Source organism: Calonectris borealis, chromosome 2, assembly GCF_964195595.1.
Source record: "Calonectris borealis chromosome 2, bCalBor7.hap1.2, whole genome shotgun sequence".
Lineage (NCBI taxonomy): Eukaryota > Metazoa > Chordata > Aves > Procellariiformes > Procellariidae > Calonectris > Calonectris borealis.
This window is the reverse complement of record NC_134313.1, coordinates 46219738-46241506: the sequence shown is the minus strand read 5'-3', so window position 1 is coordinate 46241506 and position 21769 is coordinate 46219738. Positions and strand designations below refer to the sequence as shown.

General features: G+C 35.6%; 1 protein-coding gene across 1 annotated transcript in view; it reads left to right on the top strand.

Moving 5' to 3' along the window:
• SNTG1 (syntrophin gamma 1) overlaps positions 1 to 21769 on the top strand; it is a 379748-nt gene that overhangs the window by 317512 nt on the left and 40467 nt on the right. The window contains exons 13-14 of the mRNA XM_075141888.1: positions 13446 to 13562; positions 18073 to 18144. Of these exons, the coding sequence (XP_074997989.1) occupies positions 13446 to 13562; positions 18073 to 18144 (189 nt within the window). The remainder of the gene's footprint in view (positions 1 to 13445; positions 13563 to 18072; positions 18145 to 21769) is intronic.

The window sequence follows — 21769 nt, the reverse complement described above, 5'->3', positions numbered from 1 at the left end:
TGTTCCCTCTCCTTAGGTATATTTTTTTTTCTTTTTTTATTATCTTTTTTTTTCTTCCTGATTTTGCATGACTGTTGAATTAATTATTTTTCAATATGCCATTACTGTGGTTCCTCAGAGTAGCCATTCTGCAACTCTTGACTGACAGTTATTGAACTTTCAGGTCCTATGGTACATCTGCTCTATCACCATCTGTTGTCACAGTAAGGATTTGATCAGGTTTATTTTGAAGGAAAATCTCTAGAATGAAGCTTCTGTTGTTAAATGTTTATAGAAACACACAGGGGGAGCTGAGTTCTTGCTGTTAAATTAAGCAGAAGTGCACGATAGGGTGTAAATTATGCTATGCTAATTCCCTGCATTGTATTGTCAGCCATCGATGGCACTTGGCATGGATTATTACTCCATAACATAAACCCTTGAAAGGCTTATGTGCTTATTAATTGAGCTTTCTGTAAAATAAAAGGAATATCTATCTATATATATTAAAAAATATATGTTTGGTTGGTTGCTGTGAAATACTTCTGACTGAGCATTTTAATTGTTTTAGATGCCTCTGAGGCACTCTATTATAAAAACTATGCTTCCTGTGGCCAAGAAAAGATTTTTCTTCTCTTTACATTGTAGTCCAGAGTAGCTTTTGAACGTCAGGACATAAAAAGTTTTGGAAGGACAATACACACCATAGATTGTTAGAGGTTTTAGGCTGAGGAAACCATGTTGACTTTTGTGAGGAAGGTCAGACAGCTTCCTGAAGATAGTGGATTACCTGATGAGCCAGATAACATTCATGTTGTGAGTCACTTGGTGCAGTTATGGGATAGCAATGCTTATATCCTAGGGCTGGATACCCTATAGCTCATGAGAGGATGGAAGTAATTTGGACACCCGCTGGAAATTTAGATGATAGAAAAGAGTGAGTAGATCAAGTTCTTATTTAAATCTCAAACTATAAGTCTCAAACTGTGTATCAAATCATTTCTGCATGTCCAGCAAATTCAATTTTGCCTCAAGTATAGATTTCCTCCTCGTTTACATATTTTTCTCATTTATCTTCTCATATTTTTTTCTAATACTAACTTGTTACTATAACAAGTATTAGCTAATTTTTCCTCTGCAATATTAATGTCACTCCCTGAAAATTGCTTTCAGTAAGGGTAGGTTTTGCCTGACCAAATTTAGTGGCCACATCCGTGTTAGATCTGTGTTCAAATTTTAGTCAATATAGGGATGAATGTACAGTGTTCTCCACTAAAGGCTTAAATAGGACAGGTAAATGAGGGGAGTCTAAACGCCTTGCTCTATTGTAGACATTTAAAATTGAGTGAAATAAACAAACATGTCCTACAACTAGGTTTTATTAAGTGGAATCCGAAACTGATGAGGTCAGACAGTGAGAAACCACTGAATTTAAATGGGGAAGTTGGATATTTATGATGTTGGAGACTGGAAACATAAGTAGCAAATGTTAAACCAAGAATTAGAATTTTTTATTCTAATAGAATAAACACTTGCATCTTTTTCATGTATTTTATTGTTGGACAGGGTTTTTAGCAACTATCCAAACAGGCCAACAAAGCAGGAGGCCAGGAAGCAAATTTCAGAATCCTCGTTTAGAAATAGATGCCTTGAATGATGCATATGTCCTGTACCTCTCTGCTCTCTGACAAGTTCCTGAAAAGTGGTAGCAAAGAGAGGAAATAAGAAAAGGAGAGAAATTGTGTCACCATATCCACAAAAGATATACTTAGAAAGATTAAATATGGGGAAAACTTTTTTTTTCTCCTCTAACCTCACCTTAAATAAGGAATTGTTAATATGCATAGCTTACCAGATATGAATTTGTTCTGTCTGGCCATTTTGGAATTTTCATTGGAGGCTGAGGCTAGAAATAAAAACATTGCAATACTTTATTGTAATGTCTATTTTATTGCATCGAGTGAGTGTAAAAGTTCCTAAGAACAACATTAATTTTAGCAGATTAGAATGAAGGTGTTCAGTAAGCCTATACACACATTATTCCATGGGGAATTGTATCATCTAAATAAATTAATTGGAATCAATGAAGCATATATTTTAACTGTAGATCTTCTATTGAAGGAGCATATGGGGCTCAAAAGGCTTAAAGAAAGTATTTTTAATTACAGTTTACTTCAAGCGGAGAGGTGAATAAGCATTTCATTTTTTCTCATTCACTTATTTTACATCTATGCAGATGATCGGTGCTTCGTATCATACCCTGTGACAGGGAAGATATTTAGTCTTTTGAACTTCTAGGAACAGTGGCTAAACAGAATTCTGTGGACCATAGATGGTCATTGTTCTTTTCCCTTTCATCACAATAATAGTCCATGGTACCGGTGGTACAGTAGCTACCTGAATTTCAGAAAATAGTTGATGTGTAAAATAGTACAAAGCAATTGACAATTTATGGGTTACCTACATATGAAGAAGGAAAAAAAAAACACAAGAAGTATTAATCACTGAAAATGTCTGAAGGAAAACTGGCAATAAAATTGATGGAAAATGTTAAAAAATGTAGTTAATTGCAAATGCAGAAACATCCCCTAGAAATTCATAATATGAGGACACTTTTTTGTCCTTTTAAACAGTTATATTTCCTGATAAGGAGACACTGTTTAGTGAGCAATATCTGTTATATGTTTAGCACATTAGAGAACTTTTGATTTCAATCTTACTATTTTGGGAAACAAAACTTATTAAGTCCATCCTATTTCATGACATAGCAAATAGAAATTTAACAGTGGCAGATAGATAAACTATTCTCAGAAGCCAACAACTAAAAAAAAAAATTTATTTATTTATTTAAAAATAAACATTTTTCTTGTTGGAATATCTCTCAGTGATCCTGGGTTTAGAACCAAAAGAAATCCACCTTTACTTATGAAGAATGATTCTGGAAAATGGTGCAGGTCTGGACAGGCAAAAAGGCCTGAAGTAGTAGATAGTCAATGCTGTGGCCGGGAACTTCTGACCAAGGTCCGGACAGACGTCTGGCTTCTTTCTCTAAAACAGGTCTCTACCTGATGGCTCTGGTCGTGTTTAAGTGCTGAGTGTCCAGAGGCACTCGATCCAAGTGGCATGCTCAGAGTACCCTCGAAGTCCAACAGGATCAAGATACAACAGTATGCAGTTTCTAGCTGCTTTCTTTAAATATACAGCCAGAAGTCATGCTGTTTCCCATTATTTGTTTAACAGCCTACTGTTTACGGTACTTGCTTAACAGAAGCAATAGTCACTCATCACTCCATTCTATTGCTCCCACAAGCCTGCCCTAACGGCGGTAGGTGAGGTAATATGGCAGCCTCTCCTTCCCCTCCTGCTGAAGTAGGCTGCCGTTCAAAACCAACCCCAGACAGTGGGAAAGGAGAGTATGCAAAAAGGATCCAGACCTCTGAGACTATGCAGAAAGGCCTTGAAGAAAAGATGCCCTCTGTGAGAGGAAGGATTTCTCGCTAAGTATTAATCATGAGTTTACATCCGTCAATCGTTTAACAAAGTTCCTGTAGGTCACTGTCAGCTCTTCACAGGGCCTTGAACTATTCCATCAGGATCTCTCCTTCAGCCACACAGGTGGCACCCACAGCTAATTTTTTATGTTGTCTTCCCTGTGGGTGAAGGAGCCTGTCTGTCCCTCTGTAGGGCTCTCTGTGGATACTGAGCTTCAGTGTCTAATACTGAAGTTAGAGCTTCATTCAGGACCCAATCCTAATTTTGGGATATTAATGTCCTTTATGGGTTGTATCCCTCAGTTGTTCATGATGTGGGACACTTTGCATTAAAAAAAAAATTGTCTGAGTGGAAGAAAGCTCTGATATTATTGCAAAATAATTGTTATCCACTACTCCTTAACGACTGAGTTTTCCAACAAAACTACAAAATCCATGGAAATAATGAAATATGTCAGAAACAAGTCTACTATTGACAGGCATCACCCCACTGTCAAAAAATAATTATGTGCAACATGAGTTCAATAAATGTTATGAATTCCACTGCTAACTCCCTGCCAGAGGCCATTGGCATATAAGCAATGAAAGATCCTTCAGAATTGCCTAGGTTCAATCTAAAAACCAGGCAAATTAAAACAGAATTTATTCTAACAAAGCAAAAAAAATAGATTCTTGTTAAAAATTAAGTTATGGAGAAGCATGAAAACAATATTGCATAGAATATACTGAATATCATGTTCTTGATCTAATCATCCCCTAAGGTTTTTTTTTTCAGCTCCTGAAGGAGGTATTTTAACAGTAGTTTTACTCTGCCTTGCTGTCTTTCAGAATGGGACTGCATTCTGGTTCTCTTTCTCAACCCAGTTGTATTTGGATACCACTGTTTGAAAATTAATATTTAAAGTGGTTCCAGAGTAGTCCCACTTCTCCTTCTTTCTTAGTAATTAATTTAGGAAGATTTTTATTTACTTTAAGAGTGTGCAAGAATGCAAGTTATACATCATTACTTTAGTCCTTCGCATGCCAGCTTTTCCATTCTGTTTAGAAACTCAACTGAATTTCAAGTAATTTCAAGATATTTAACATCTCTATTCTCTTCTCGTCTGACTTCTCACCTTCTCTTTCCCTTCCTCCTCAATCTCTACAGAATGTTAGGGTCCTCACAAACCATAATGATTTTTTCCCGTTAACAACTGAGAAGGGATGATAGGATTCATCTTTCATTTCTCAATATCTGCTTATGAGCAATAGAAGAGTCCTACTGTCTTCAGTCTCAAGGGTGCCTTACCTGCAAGCAGTCTGTACTAAAAATTCCTTTCCAGAGTGTATTTTAAGGATGAAAGTCTCTAGTGCGAAGTCTGATACACTGCCCCACTGAACATTAGGGTAGATATAAAATGGGTGAGTTTAGAAAATCCTGGACAGCTACAAATGGATTATGAAATGTGAACTACTACATTTGGTATGTACTACTGTATGTGCCATAGAAGAATAATGTGGCACTGTAATAAAAACAATGCTGAAGCTGGTTTGCTAAGAATAGCAAGTGAGGACTATTTTAAAACAGATTCCAAGACGGATATGACTACTTTGAGATCAAAAACTCACAGAAACACAGAATTATTTAGATTGGATGAGTTGTTGTAGGTCATCTAGTCAAAACCCTGCTCAGAGAATGGCCAACATAAATCAAGTTGCTCAGGACTTTCCGCAGTCAAGTTCTGAATATCTTTAAGAATGGAGATTTCATAACATCTCTTGCCAAGATAAATAATTCAATTTAGTATTTTTTAAGTACTAAAAGACATTAAAGGTGTTTTGATACATGATTTCTTTGCCATAATGCCACAAGATAGACAGAGTGAATAAATCTCTTTCTGTGGATCTAGCAAGGTACATACTCTGGATTTCAATTGCAGAATATTTATTTGTTTTTATTAAAATAGTTTATTTTTCAGGCTGTTGTGATTGAAAGTTCAAACTCTGAAATCACTGCTTTTCTCTTTTTGGAGATTTTGTTTATATTTATTATTCTGGGATTTTATAAGTAGCAATTGTATTCTCTGAGAGCCCTGAGAAAGCCTTGAGAACACTTTAAGCTTGCAGAAGTCTTTTTCTTTTGATAATCAGATAGGACAGAAAATAATTGTTTCTCAGTATAAATAGCAAAAGAGGTTTTCCAAACATTAATAGCTATTTTTATCATTTTATAAGTATTGCCATTTAAATGACAAAGGATGGAAAGTAAAAATTTGGCTCCCTCGTAGTCATCACCCAGTAGCCATGAAGAGCATTATTCTGTAGAATTTTGATGTTGGTTCATCAGAGGATGAAGTATTTAAATATAATATAATATAATATTTTAAACAGGCTTTTGTATACTTACATATATATCTGCAGATATATATGTAAAAAAAAATTGTATAAAAAAAATTGTAAGTCAGGTCTTGTGAAGTTATTATTACCAAAAAAGGGATTTCTGTCAGATATGGGTTTTTTTACTGTGCAAGCAGCAACACCAGAGAGATAAAAGACAGCTTTAAGTATACACTGAGTATTTGCAGTTTTATTCTGGCTTTGTGAGCACTTTGAATTGTAATAATCTAATTCTATAGAAATGTAATTTTAATGTTATACAAACTCAAAACTTATATTGCTAAAATTTATTTCAAACAAGTCTAATTTATTACCCATCATCTGTATTTTCTATATACTCAAACATTTGGGGTTCTTACACTTTTATGGTTACTTTCTCCTTTGGATGGAGCTCAGTAAGCAGAAATTTAGCAGGCTTGCAGGATGTTAGCAAAGCAGCTACATGAGTAGCATGATTTCTCAGAGACATCCAGATAGCCTAAATTGCACTAGTCCTGTCCAAGTTAGGCTTACCAATCCTTTTCAGAGAAACAGAAAATGCAAATCAAAACAATATCTGAAACCAGTCATTGAAATCTAATTGAAAACTACTCCTCAGGAGAGTTAAGAATGGTAATAAATGCTTTCATAAGTGATTCACTCACACTGGTACCTGAGAAAGGTGAATGTGTCAGTTGTTTGCTCGGTGGCACCATCAAAAGTCTGAAAGACACTGCCTAGTGACTTGTAATATTCTGATCTTTTTCTTCATTCAGCATGTTTCAGTAGTCTAACCTGAGGTGACAAAGATCAATGTGACACATTGTTCATCGGAAAGGAGAGGCCATACCCTCAAGCTCGATTATCTGAAATATTTTTTTGTTTAACCCATTTATATTTTAGAGCCTCAAAAATGTATTACATTTATACTGTGTACATTTAGAAGAGAAAAAAAAAGACATTAATCAAAAGATAAGTCCTAAACACAGTCAAGCTACTAGGCTTTAGAATAGATGATGTTTACTTTCTTGCTACCTGAGTGTTGAGCTTTCGGTATTGCACTGTTATCTGTTTAAACCTCAAAAAACCCAGAAATTTTATCCTGGCTTAAAATTAACAGCCCATCTTGTGCCTGCTTGCAGATTCAGTAGGTGAAAAATGGACAGGCAGGAATTCAAATATGACCATAGATCAAAGATGGATTTCCCAGTAAGAAAAACCAGAATCCTACTGCTTGCAGTTACACAACAGCAAAAGGAGGGGGAATGATGACAGTGTGATATACAGTGATTTTTTCAGTCAGGATGTGTGTGAGACCTGCTCATTACCAAGAAGTTTGCTGAGAGCTGCTCTGTTGAGAGTGTCAGAGAAGGTCTGAAGCTGTGCAAGGTTGGCTGTAAAATGCCTGTGATGGCAGCGGGACTGAGTCTCCTCTGTGATAAACCTGGCAGCCAAATGAACCTGCTCAGGGATGTGCTAAATTGCTCTGAAGGTGAGTTATGTGGCAGGTAAACAAGAGAAGTCTCTACAAGAAGAAAGGAGGCTCATTCAAGTGAAGAAGGCAGATCATTCTAGAAATCACAAGATATATTTTTTGATCATCTAGCTACCATACCTATTAACCAGGAAAATGCTTAACTCAATCCCATGTAAAATGCATACATACCTTGGTGCAATTCAGGGGGTTTACCATATGCTGGCTAGCTACTGTTGTTGATGATTTTTTTTTTTTAAATTACCCAGTCAATATCCTGCAAGCCAGGACTAGCATGAGCTATATTTTTACTGATTCCTTCTAGCAATTTCACACACACCCCCCAAACTAATATAGATTGGTATGTAATACTGCAGTTTGTATCCAAATCTATTTTTGTAAAAACAGCTGCATAAGGTCTTTCTTGGAAAAATTCTTAACACAGGAATGCTGTACTTTCTAAATGCTAATCACCTCTATTAAAATGACAATTTCAAATTGCAATGAATTTTAAATACATGTAATTGTTCATTGACTTGAATAATTTAAGGGAGGCAAAAAACCCCCAACTTTTAATGTTGACATTTTGACAAAGGCACACAGTTGCACAATTAATGTTCAAATTGACTTTGTCTTTATAAGAATTTATTTCAATGAACAGATACCTAGAAGTCTTAAATAAGTAAAATGAATGCTTTGAAATAAACTGTAGCTATTAACATGTAACATTGGATGAAAAACTGAATGGATGAGACAAAATGTTTCTCTGGATTAGTAGATTATAACAAGAAGAAGATTGTGAGAAACTTGGAAAAGCAAAGTACAGATCTTTACCTGTTCAGAAAGCTGTCCTGTATCCACATGTAGCCATCACTTTTCAAATCTATGAAGGGAGTGAAGACATGAAGCAGTCAATATAGTCAAAATTTCTAGCAAGATCTGGTAGATCTCATTGGGAAGGAGGTAAGATTTCCCATGGGATGGTGTTGGATGTAATATAAATGGTAATGCAGGTTTTTCAAACAGTGCTGTTAATGTTGGAGAGATGCCTGCAGATGTCCAGGCAAGTTTTGTTACCCTAAACAACTGTCTTCACTTTGATTATGATATTATATGTTAAGAAAGCAAATATCCTCTGTTTTCAGTCTTTGATATCAGTTTTTAGTTATCTGGACTGTAAGGGAAAAATCATCTTCTGTAACTAGGAAGTATTTTCTGCTTTCTGTAGCATTGTTTACTTTAAGACCGCTAAATATTTCCTTAATTTTTGTGTGATTGTTTGAAAAACAGAACAGGACAAAACCAAATGGAAAATCTATACTCAGCCTTGGTCTGGGTAACAAGATGACAACACAAGTTCTTACCCAGAAGGAAATTAAGCTATATGAGGTACAATAAATGTGTAATCTTATAATCTCCCATAATAATTTTATAATTTCCAATAATAAGTGAAATCCTTAGAGATTGAATAATCTATTAGTAGGTAGGTCATTCCAAAATATGAAGGTGATCTTTGTCGGTGATAGCTCTAAAGCACATAGGATAGAAGGGAGAGGATATAACAGAGGAGAACTGAAGAGGAAAACTATTTTGCAAGCAATCATTTTCTGTTTTTATACATTCGTAATTTTTCTTACTTCATGGAATCACAGAATGGATTCCATTACTTCATGGAATCACAGAATGGAATCATAAGGAACCTCTGGAGGTCATCTTGCCCAATCCCCTTGTTCAAGCAAGATCACCTAGGGCAGGTTGCCCAGGCCCATGTCCATCCACAATTCAAACCAAAAATAGTTAATTTCTAAATTTTGAAGTTCAGAAATAAAAGTCAAAGGGGATATTTGCCAAAGCTGTTCCTTTGCTATTAATAATTTCATGGCATAATTTTCTAGAAAATACTGACCATTACTGATGTTTATTTGTCACAAAACATAATGAAGCAAATGAGGCTTTAAATTATTTTAAATCTAATCTGAAACATATGTAAAATAACCTTTCACTGCCATTTGTCTTCTGTTTCTTTGAGATTATTTTTTTTATGCCTTGTTTTAGTGAACTTTGTTTGTGAAGAAGGTAGAAAATAATTCACAGGAATCAAAGAAAAAAAAAAAAAAAGGAAAGATTACCAGGTTTTTCCCAATCTGAAAAATAGGATAGGAACATTTTGATTATCTTTACAATAGAGCAAAATTTTTCTAGCATTCATTCAAAATTGTACATGATTAGTTCTTCTGTTGACTTTGAAAAAATTCTTACTCAGTATAAAAACCCTAAGCCTTTTAAATACAGGACTGTTTTTGCCAATGATTGCATTACAATCACACTTGTTGTTCCATTTTAGTGTGGTTTTATTGTTTTTCTGCTAACAATTGACTATAATGAATTTTGAGAGTATCATACAGAGAAAATGGTATTAAAACCAGGATAGAGAGCATTATCTGAGTTCCTCATCCCTCATCATTTTTCCCCTGTGTTGTCTGACATATTCATTTGTCTTCTGACTCCATGTTTATCCTGTTGCCCTACAGCACTGTTTCACATAATATGAGTATGAATATGAGAGTTCCAAGATAAAAAGCTGTCAGTGCATCTGTTCTGATCTTTGAATCGCCTCACTCATTTAATGTCACATACATTTTACATTTCATTTTGGGGAAATTTTCTTGTATTTTTATCTTACTGTCCTTTCTAAAATATAACAAAATTTGTGTAAAAACTCTGGAGAAGTCTCTCTGAAAGTCAAGGCTATTTAAGTCTTTTTAGCAATATGTTGGACTGATATGAAATATGGCAATTTATGGCAATTTATCTTGCTTGATTAGGATGTCCGTGTGATGAAAGTACACACTAAATTGAGAGATTATGGATTTTTGACTGAAGAAAGTGTCCTGTTTCATTTATCATTTAGATATAGATTTTTTTAAACTGTACATGATTTAACTCATGAACCATAATAACTTATTGAATCTTTGTTACTGAACCAGCAGCCACTAAGTTAACTAATTTGTGTCACCATTTGATTTTGAAGAATGAGCTGCTTCAGGTAAGTTAGAAACAAGGACTGCAAAAATTATCTTTTAAATGGAATGTTATCGCAAATAAAATCTGTGTTCCCCGCCTCCGCCACCTTTGTTGATAATGGTCAGCAGATTATAGGGACTTAGGGATTCTAAGATTAAAAAGCTAACCTGATTTTTAAATTTATAGAGGGGCATGCTATGCACTGTCTATTTGTGATTCACATTTATTTCCATTCATCATGTGGCTGTGGTTGTAAACATTTCAGATAGAATCTCATGAAATTCCATATTTTGGGCCAAGTCCATGTATACAGCATTAAGATATGTTCCAAAACTCACAAGTCAAATTTCATATTCATCCACTACTTCAATACATATATACACATGAACTATTAATTTGGAAAGTTATGATCCCTTTCCAAAGAAATTTTCTTGAAGTTGTTAATAGTCAAAGCTTTTTCAGAAAATTTTCAACAGTTTCTCAGCTTCATTATGTAAAAATTACAATATTTTATCTAACTTCACATGTTCAGTGTGTTTAGATAAACTGAGACCACTTTAGGAACACATAAGTAAAATAGTTATCAAGCATTTGTTCAGTTTTGCCCTGTTATCCAGAATCTAGCCCATGCTATTTTAATTCACACATGTGAATATGCACATACACTCAAACAACTTTGTAAGTGTTCCTAATTATAATCATACTGGCTTTGCCTTACAGTTCTTCTGTATGTTTAATAGTAGGTATTTAGTCTGAAGGAGAAATGCCTTTTTATTAATAAAACCTTGGTACAGCAGGTTGTCTCAAAAATCAATCTAATTTGTCCTCATGAGCTAAAGAGGCAAGGGAGAAATAGCTAAAGGAGCAATTGCCTTAAATTTCATGGCTGCTTTAGTATTAAGGCAATGAAATGTGAAATATCAATACATCTGCACAGCATGAGTGACTGTATCCTGTTATTCTGATGAATAGTAGAAGTAGAAATGAGGAATGTGAAGAAGAAAAACACTAACTGAAAACAGATTACATGCAGTGCTACAGTGATATTAAATATCATCAGGCAAGATGATATCTTACTGTGTGTCCAATTTTAATGAAACAAATCAAGAGAGAACCAAATCAATTCAGTTTAATTAATTTAAAAGCATAGATGTCTCAATTCCTAGAAATTAGGGATCATTCATTCTCTTTCAGTTACAGAGAGGAAAATGTGCCAAACTTCTGCACATAGTACAATTTTTTATACTAATTTTACTTTTCTGTGTAGCCCCTTTCAGTCACGAAGCTCTGCAGATTCCTACCAAGTCAGAGGGATGGGGATCCATACTTACCTTGCATTGGATAACATACGAAACAGCAGAAATGAGGGAAATCTGAATAAACATTGAATTGAAATAATTTAAAATTTCTCCTACTGTACTTATCAGGTTTTTTTTTTTTTCTGACTAATTCTTCATTCAGGAATGAACGAGATTGCAGAGAACGTGGCTTTTTAGTTATTGCATGACAATATAGTTTTGAGCACTCTGCTTGATTCTTGAGTATTGTGATACAGCTCTGTCTTCATTTTGAGTTTTATAAACTTTTTAATCACCAAACCAGCAGATACCTAAACACGTTATTCATTAGACACGAGACTATATTACCGTATTAGTGTTTGCTATTGGCAAAAGAATTAAATGTTGAGGTTTCACTGTAAGTGTTAGAGGAATGGACCTTCTCCCTGTCTCTGTTTATAGACCATAAAATATCTAATAAACTGTGATGGAGAGTAGTAGTGTAGATTTCATATATGGGGATTTGAAAAAGCCATTAATTTCCAGAATACAATCCAATAGAAAAAAAGAAGGACCCCCCCCACGCAAAAAAGCCCCAACAGACCCCACCATTTATTTTAATGTATATTCCATGAAGAACTGTTGATGAAAATCCTTTTCTCAACAGTAATGAAATAAACTTGTGTAAATTGCTTTTTTAAAAGTACATGACATACAAAATCTCAAAGGATAAAACATGCAGTACAAACATTCATTTATATAATTGGTAAACTTACTAAGTCGTTGACTATTAATATGATTCTAGTTATTTTTCCTAAACTCTTTTCCTTACATGCTCATGACTGAGATTTAAGACAGAGAATGCCCCATCAGTTTCACAAATAGATTTAAAAATAGATCTATTCCATTAGCAGCACTGTATGAAATACGAGTTGATCTATTTTCCATAGCAGTAGTGTACCAGTGCATATTGGAAATTGTATTTTATTACTAATGGCATGGTTATAAATCAAAAGCTGCATGATGTGTCTACTCCCTGTTCAGATGTTCTCCAGAAGTTGGCATAGTGGTGACTCATACCTTGTTTCAGGATTTGATATTAAATTACTCAAACTTAATAGATGGATAGGTAGGGAATTAGATCCTAAAATGGGTTTGAATAAGTTCTAGTTCATACATCTATGTCGGAAGATCTGCAAGTAGTGGTAAGAGTCGACAGCATTCTGGTTACTTCTTAGCTGTAGATGAAGTCTGTTCAAAACATTGTCTGAAAACAGTCTGTTAATTTGCTACTCCTAAGCAACAAGGTTCAAAACTCCTACACAGGGATTTTCAGAGGGGAAAAAAAAAAGCTTGTCATTATTTGGAAATAAAATTTGTAAGATCATACTGTTTAATGCATAATTGTGAACTTGTATGTGGAGACTGTATCTGCATTGCAGTGTAACAACAGTTACTTGATTTTGTATTCCTGCCTAGTGGTTCCTTATACTTCACTTGCATTAAATTTCTCTGATGTGATCTGTCAGCAAATATGTGGAATTACTTCAGGGAGCTTTTAGTGAGATAACAGACCTTTAACATCTACTGAGTGTGTGGTTTAGCTTTTTTATTGTTGCTAGTACAATAAATATTTGTTCTGATGTTTTTGGATTGTCGTAACAGGCATCCTTTATACAAGTACTTGATTGTAAGTGAACTGCCAATACACCATATTGTGTCAGTGGTTCAAGGTTTGTAGCTATGTAAAATTTGACAAATATCAGCTTACTTGCGTGAAATATTTGCAATTTATTTGAAGAAAGTGTCTGAGGAATTTGTCAACACTATTGATTTTTCTGTCAGATAGTCTACATGGGCTGGACGGAAGAACGGGAACAAGACTCCCTTCAGGATCGAATGTACACACCAAAGTTTCTAGCACTGAGGGGATCTTCCCTGTATAAATTTATAGCACCTCCAGTAAGTATATTTCTCATGCTTAGTGGGAATAAATGATATTAAATAAAATAATTTCATGTAATACGTACAAGGCTTTCACAATGAGATATCACTCATTGAGCTAACAGGATTGCAATTTACAGCACTGAAAACGTCCAGGGCATGTGGTACAGAAGTGATAGAAAATAGCTGTTGATCAGATGATGTTGGGCATCTAACAAAAACTTCTTTTCCCCCACTCACCTGAACACTTAGAAAAATACAAGAGAAATCCACTTGTGTTAAAAGGGGACTTTTCATTATCCTTTGGCAGGCAGAACAAGCCTGAAGCAAGATGATTAGATTTAAACTGAACTATCATTCTAGTCGAACCGCTGAGATTTGGGGAAATACCAAAGCTTTCTGCATGCTGTGGAAATGGCAATACCTCAGTGTTTAGATTTCATCCTGAATGTAACTTTTATGCTGCCTCACCAGAAGGAAGGTAGAAAAGCAAATGAAATTGTTTAGGTTAAATTTATTAATTGGAATTTGACTGGCAACACTGGGCAAAATTTTAGCTGTTGTCTCATACTCAGCAATTTACTTTCACAGTTTTATGGTACATCTAAACTGCACTAAACAGAGATATCCTCTAGCTAACTTTTAAACCAGTAGCTAAGGAACCAGTAGCAGTCCCATATCGGCAGCAGGGAGAGTCGTGTGGATTCATTTGTTCTGTTTATTTAGGTGACTTTTCTGACTGCTGCTAACCGTGTGTTGCCAGATTCAGGCTGTAGCTCCTTTCTGCCTGAATCATAGAATAGTTTGCGTTGGAAGGGACCTTTAAAGGTCAACCAGTCCAACCCCCCCTGTCGTGGGTAGGGACATCTTCAACTAGATCAGGTTGCTCAGAGCCCCGTCCAACCTGACCTTGAATGTTTCCAGGGATGGGGCATCTACCACCTCTCTGGGCAACCTGTTCCTGAGGTAGTTCTAAGCCAGCTTGCAAGTCTTTATATCATTCATCAGTCACTATTCATGTTTGTTTAGCAAAGTGTTTAAGAACATGTGAAAGATATGAAGAATGGAAGTACGTGTGAACTGATAACTTCATGTGTTCAATGTTGGTACACTAGTTCACTGGTATGGGAGTTTGACTCTCCCATGGCTAGCAATGGGAGTTTGGCTTTTGTTGGTGGATATTTTTCAAGATCAGATTAAAATGTCAGATTATGCTGCTAAGCACCTTAATTGAAAAGCAGCTCTCCTGGCTTTGGCAGACCTACCCAGTCTTTGCTGCCCGTCAAATAAAGCCACCTCCATTCTAGACACTAGATAGCAGAAACAATGCTGAGATCCCCCCTTCAGTACAAAAGAGGAAGATTATTCTTTTGTAAGTGCTATGGAAGGAACGACAAGCCTCTTTACTGAGGATTCAATCATAAGCTTCCAGGAGTAATATGCTGCTGGTGGGTAAATGGGTAATGAGTGATGATTAATGGGTGTGGGAGGAACATGTTCATAATAGGGCTGTGAACCACAGTGATGTGAGTTAGGACAATTCTGGCAAGCTGCTGCTGTATGAGACAAGCCACCGATCCTTGAAGTCTTTATAGGTCTTGTTTCAGCTGAACTGCAAGCACATGATTTTGTTTTGCCAGATTCTGGTTCTTATTCTAAAATAGAAAGACAGTTCAAACATAGGGAAAAATATTGTCTCTCCATGGAGTAGGAGGGAAGCAGAATGACAAACATGCATTTTAAAAGACAAACAGAGGAAGATTTCCTATAGAGCTACCTTAAAACATGTAATGTATGTAATAATTGCACACTTATGTGCCCAGCAAAATTATCTTCCTATCAAAGACTGCAGTAGGCCTTTTAAAAGGACTTCGAAAATCCTATTTTCTGTATGCAAACTTTTACACATACAGTTATGTTTGCTATTCTGCAGGTATGTGTGTTTATCTCTTTCAGGATTACGAAAGATTAGGAACAAACTTTCAATGCCACAGTTTCAGAGTTTCTATTTATGAGATGTGTAAAGTGTAGTTATAAGAAGAAAAACAGTTTTAATTATATTTGCAGTGTAAACTCCTTGGATTAAGTTGTTTTCTGAACAGACATGTGCTGCCAACTTTTTAACCAGAAAATCAAATGAAAGTATTTCCCTGGTCTCTGCCAAAGTCTAACACATTAGGGAAGCATGTGTTTAAACAGTGTATATCAGCGGTCTCCCTCTGCCTCTTCTTTTTATCTGTTTGATCAACAGTACTGCTACTTTCCATGCTTGTATAAATGAGCAATTCTAACATATCTTATTTGCATTTTGAAAGCTTTAAACAATATTACTTTTTTCTTTTTCTGTTATTTCCTGGTACATTTTCTCCTTTAGTATTGTTAAGTGTGTCAATTCTGGTAGGTTTCACTTTCTTGCAGTTCATAGTTGGAAATCTCAGAGATAATGGACTTTAATTGAGAAAGAGCTGCTAACATCTTTTCTCTTGGTATCCAAGCTCTTAAATTAAAATATTAAAAGTGAACAGGGCAAGCAATTTCTATGGGTGTCTCAAATCTACAGCTGCTTTTGCTTTACACATATCTTTATATAGAAAGAGTTTTGTTTTGACCTGAAAAGAAGTACCTTTATAAGTACAAAGAAAAGCAGAAAACTAGGGGAGAAGGGGGAGCTCTGATATTTTCCCCCAAAGCATGGAGCCTATAGTAAGCTTTTAAACGAATGTGCTTCAGCAGCAATAGTAACTACTTCTCCTGATGGGGCAATATGACTTCAGCCTGTGTGACTGGTGTTTTGGGCTCAGTGGAGCTGTAGCAAGACTCCTCTCCCCATTTCTCTGTTCATGGTGAGAAAGTTAATTTTTTGTCCACAGTAGAAAGAGCAGCTTTTTTTCCCCTCCCTTTCTTTCTTTCCTTGACAAAAGCATTTTACATGCTGTTCATCACATCTCTGAATAGCTTCTTAAAACTCAGGCATAAAGATTGTATCTTTCCAATATTTCTTTACTTCCTCATTCTATATCAAACAATTTGTTGACTCTCAGTATTTAGTCATTGCCTTCCTTAGAAATCTGGTTTAATACCCATACTTCAATAAGATAGTGAAAACTGATTTTGAGGACGACTGCAAATAAATGAAATTCTAGTAGAAGAGGAACTATGACACTGTATTTTTTAACTTTTCATTCCTGACTGTGGTTTTCTCAAAGGAGTTTCAATTATAATAGAGTTTATACCTAAAAATTAGTTAGGGATAAAATTTTCTTATATAACACCAAAATAATGTTGATCAAGAAGGTTTTATACCAAGGCATCCAAACCCATAGATGCTTCTCAGTCATGATGCGTCTATTAATGATTGTTTTCTCTTTAGATAAAAGATAAATTGATCTCATATAATAGCTTCTGTGGATACCATTTTATGTTACATTTTTCGAAGAACTTTGTATTCTTGAATCTTGAAAACCAAATAAAATTCTGTCTTCATTAGCTTCTTCATCTTGCCTAACAATTGTAATGACACTACCGTCTTCCTTCGGAACTGGGCCACTGTTCAAAACTTCTTACCATTAAGATTTTTACTTTTTTTTTTCATATATAGCCTCAATTTTCATTTTATTTTGTGTGTTCTTCTGTCTTTTGAGACTGTGAATAATTCTCCTCTTCCTTCTCACAGTTTCCTTGGAAAGTTATTTATAGATTGCTGTGATATCGCCTTGACTCTTCCCTTACTGAATATATTCATCTATCCCTTTCTGTCTTGATTAAGTCTTAACCCTTACCCTTGCATGATTTTATTGAACTCTTTTATCTGTGTAATTTTGTTGTGTTAAATAGTTGCTTAAAACTAATACTGTTAAAAGCAATTGTCAAATTCTAAGACAAAGAGGAGAAATAGACTGTTCTTCAAATCTTAGTTTGTTAGAGTTTAGGAGTAGATTAATCTTGGTAAGAAAAAAAGAAAATGTATATTTGCCTCTGTTGTCTCTTGTTTGTTTCCCCCCCTCCCCCGCCCCAGATTTCAAGGCATGTGGGGTAAGTGTCTGAGACATTGTAAGGTTGGAGAATTTGGTTTTATGGATTTGCAAACAATGGAGGTGACTGGGAGCAAATTGTGGCACGCAGTTACAAGGAGGGAAGTGGTGAGAAACATGCCTTCTTATAGTCAAGGCTCTGTGAGAGGAATTCAAGGGCTGCATCCTCTCAGGATCTCAATACAACCCCCACCAGTTCCCAGGGAAGCCTCATCATTCAGCATAGAGCAGCCTGCATGCAAAGGCACTGTGTTGTAAGCACAAGGAGACAGACAGGACGTCTCCTAAGCACTGCCTGGATGCAGTAGTCTGGTCCCTGCTAGTTATTGCTCTGAGGAAGTGCTTGGTCTTTCTGTATACATTATACTGGATGTAAATGGTTTAGGGATAGATTTTTATTTTTTTAAATGAACTTAATTCTTGAAATGAACAAAAATAAAGAAATAACTTTCTTTTCCTGTTTGTTTTGTTTGTTGTTTATTTTTTTTTTTCCCAAGGTCACAACCTGGGATTGGACACGAGCTGAGAAAACATTTTCAGTTTATGAGATAATGTGCAAGATTCTCAAGGTATGATGAGAAAGTATAAAATAAATTACCACTTCGTCAGACCAGTTGACAAGCCAGAGCATAACACTGCAACTGGAAACTGCCCGTGACCACCTTGCAGAAAGAGATCATTTTTTTCCCTTTGAAGTCAATATCAGAAGTCCTGGTGTCAGTAGATACACAGCCAAATGAGAAGGCATGGAAAAAATGAAAATAAACTGATTTTGACTAGGAAATTATTTTATTTCTCCATAATGCTGTATGGTTTTATAGCTTTATTTTAATGTCATATTTAACCAGTATAACATTTCTTTTTCTAACTGAGAAACTAAAGAAATAACGATCAATTTGGCTGCTTTCAAATATGTTGATGCAACTAGCTGTGGCTGCAATGTAAGATTTCACTAAGACTGAGAACAGAGCCCTTAAAATATGCAATATCATTCTGAAAACTTTTGTCTTATTTTTTCCAATTTCTTCAGTTTGCCTTAACTGTAATAAGAGGGAAGAGATAATGAAATATGTTTAGAAAGTTAAAGCTATGAGTAGCAAATTGAATAGGGCCATTATTGTACATTGTATTTAATTTTTAATTCTGAATTCATTCATAATTAATATATATGGTCTTCTCTCTGTTTTAAAAACAGTGAAAAACAGTTTTCCAGATGCTCAGCATTTCTCAATCTAAAACATGAGGAGAGGAAAAGGAGGTGCAAAAGAGATGAAAAAAATCGTCTCTTTCCATTCATCTGAAGTGCTTTCCTGTGTATGTTGTTTTTGGGTTTTTTGGGTCAAAATTATGTAAAAGGTAATTTGGTCTTTTCTGAAGTTTCATCTAGGCTGAGATAGACTAGTATCAAAAAGAAGTATGAAAAATCATATTTTAAAGAAGTGTTTCCCATTGGGAAGTCCTTATACTGACATACATGGTACATTTCCTAATTTTTGTAGGTCACATAGGTGCACTATACTTTCCTTAGGGAGGCAGATTACAAATGGAACAGCTCAATAAAATTCAGAAACTTTTTACACCAGAGACTTCAAAAATAGGAAACCAAATTTATAGTCTGAAAAAAACCTCTCTGCTAGTAATCTGGAACAGAAAAGTGAAAGGAGTTCTTTTAGTGCTGCGTTAGCTGTGAGGTCTAGAGTCTTCATCAAGGAGTAGAACATCCCAAATGCAACACATCCCATCATTGTGGTTCAACTTAGTTTAACTACCAAGTGTGTTCAAACATCGACTCTTTAGCAGAGGTCATGTAGGGAGAGAATTAATAGGAAAAGTTAGTCACTCTGTGAAGACATTGCACTGAGGGCGTAATACCAACAATGCTCTTAGAGCACAGTCAGGCTTTGAGGGAGATGAAAAATCTCACTTGTGACATGCACATTTATTTTTTTAATTTGTTTTCCAGGCTTGAGCCTGGAAAACAGTAAGTACCAAGATAGCTCTTCTCTGAGAAGTAAGCCTGTTGAGCCAGGATGACTCTTCCTTGTGACTTATCCAAAGATTTTATTATACTCTTTGAATAGAAATGTACAGAATCTATGCCATATAGTTTTCTGTAATTTAAAGGTCCTTCTTCTTTTCATTTCTTTTACCATTTTCCTTTGTTGATGCTCTTCTCATACACTCATTTTTAGCCATTTTTCTTTTTTTCCCTTCTCCTTTATCTCCTGTTCTTGTATACCAACACAGGGATTTTTTTTTTCTCTTTTCAGCCGTGTAGCGGAAGTTAGTTACAGCCAAGGAGTCAGTCTACAAAGCAGTAAAACTTAAAGCAGTGCCTTTCTGGCACTGTTGTGTGGAAGCACAGAAAAGAGTACAAAGATGCTGTTTTTTCTTATCATCCATCTCTCCAGACTGTCTGGGAAGAGGTGTAGATCCTCCATTCTCCGTCTGTATTAACAGAGGATGTCCCAGCAGAGAGGCAATTCCAGTTTAAGTGATATAGGAAATATCATTTACGTGTTTCTTTATCACATTATTCATATTCAGTTATTCCTTTATTGTCTGTAAACATGGTCAAGCTTATAAAGTGTTGAAATGTTTCAAACAGATTCTTTAGCTGACTAAAACCTGTAAATAATAAAAAATGGAAATAGAAAAATCATTGCAATGAAATTACAGCTTCTGACATTGGAGTATTAATCTTCACCGTATTCTAGTTCTCTACTGCAGGTACTATAGGACTTAACCACAGTTTCACTAAATATAAAAACAAGTAAAACCAAGAAAAACAACTTCCCATTACTACTACTATATTGAACTTCTGTAGAGACTCAAGGTTTTATTCAGCTTTTATGCCATCATAAATGTCTCCATTTTAGCAGTGCGTGTTTCTAGACACATTTGTACAAGCCCCATGGATATTACTGAAACAGAGGCCACTTATAAAAAGTTACTCTGGTGCTTTGTGATCACCTTCAAATTTCTTCCCTTCTATAGTACCTCGCATGCTACATTCATTATAAATTTGTTTTCCTTGGAGAATGAGTTGAATGGCAAAAGGGCAGGCTAACAGGGTTTGAAGTGATTATATTCTCAGAGATTGATAGATAGCATGCTAGCTCAAGAAATCTAATGAAAAAATGAGGAAGAAACCTGGGCTCTTGTACTGCACAGTGTTCCCTCTCCTGCACTTCCTGTTCTTCCATGGCGGAGACTGAGTTCATAGCATTCTTTTCAGGAAAATTGAGAAGATGGAATTATTCTGTGTTTCTACTTCAGAAGAGACAGACAATCACATGTCATTGGGCAGAGATAAATCGAGGAATATAGTAGTGCCTGTTTGCAGGACAATATCATCACTCAGTGTCTCTTAAGTGGGTTTAGTTCCATATTCTCAGCTAAACTCAAAATGTTCAGTCTACACTTCACTAGGAGTGAATATTATAGAACATTCCCAGATGGTGGAATGCCATCATCTATATTCTTAATTTATTTTAGAATTATCACTACCATGGTTTTTGGGCCAAATACATCCTCTAGCACTCTCCCAAACAATTCCTGCCATAGCTTGAGAGTTATCACGGGCGAAGGAGCATTTGTAGTGAGCCGTTGCATGTGAGCACCCTGTTTTAGGTGGATAAAGAGTTTCATAGTATGGATGTGGTCTGGTCCTTGCCAGCTGGCTGTAGTATCAACAGTCCCGTACACACTTAATTTGTTAGTATAGATACAGCTTCTGTGGCTAATATTCACTTTAAGTAGAAGGACTTGCAAGCGGTCTGTGCTAACCTTCGTATGAATTTGCCCAGGGGTGAGAAGTAGTGCTTTAGAATTAATGTTTCCAAAGCATATTTCCTTCTGTATTGATCAGGCTGTTGGGCATCCCGAGAAGGAGCAGAAGATTTATCATCTGCATGCAGGACTGAATGTGTTGGTCAGGACTGCTGCAACACCTCTTTAGAGCCAGAAAGAACGTGGGTCTTGGGTCATGTCTTTGTCAAAGTGAATTACTAAATATTATCACCACACTTACTAATCAAAAGGTATCTGTGTTACATGGCTTGCTTAGATTGGAATGAGATGTTTCAAAAACTTTTTCCATATTTAGGCTTATAATCATTAGAAACTAGGATGTAAGTTTCACCCAAGCATGATGGTATTTTCTCCTGCTGTATATTGGCAACTTCAGTAACT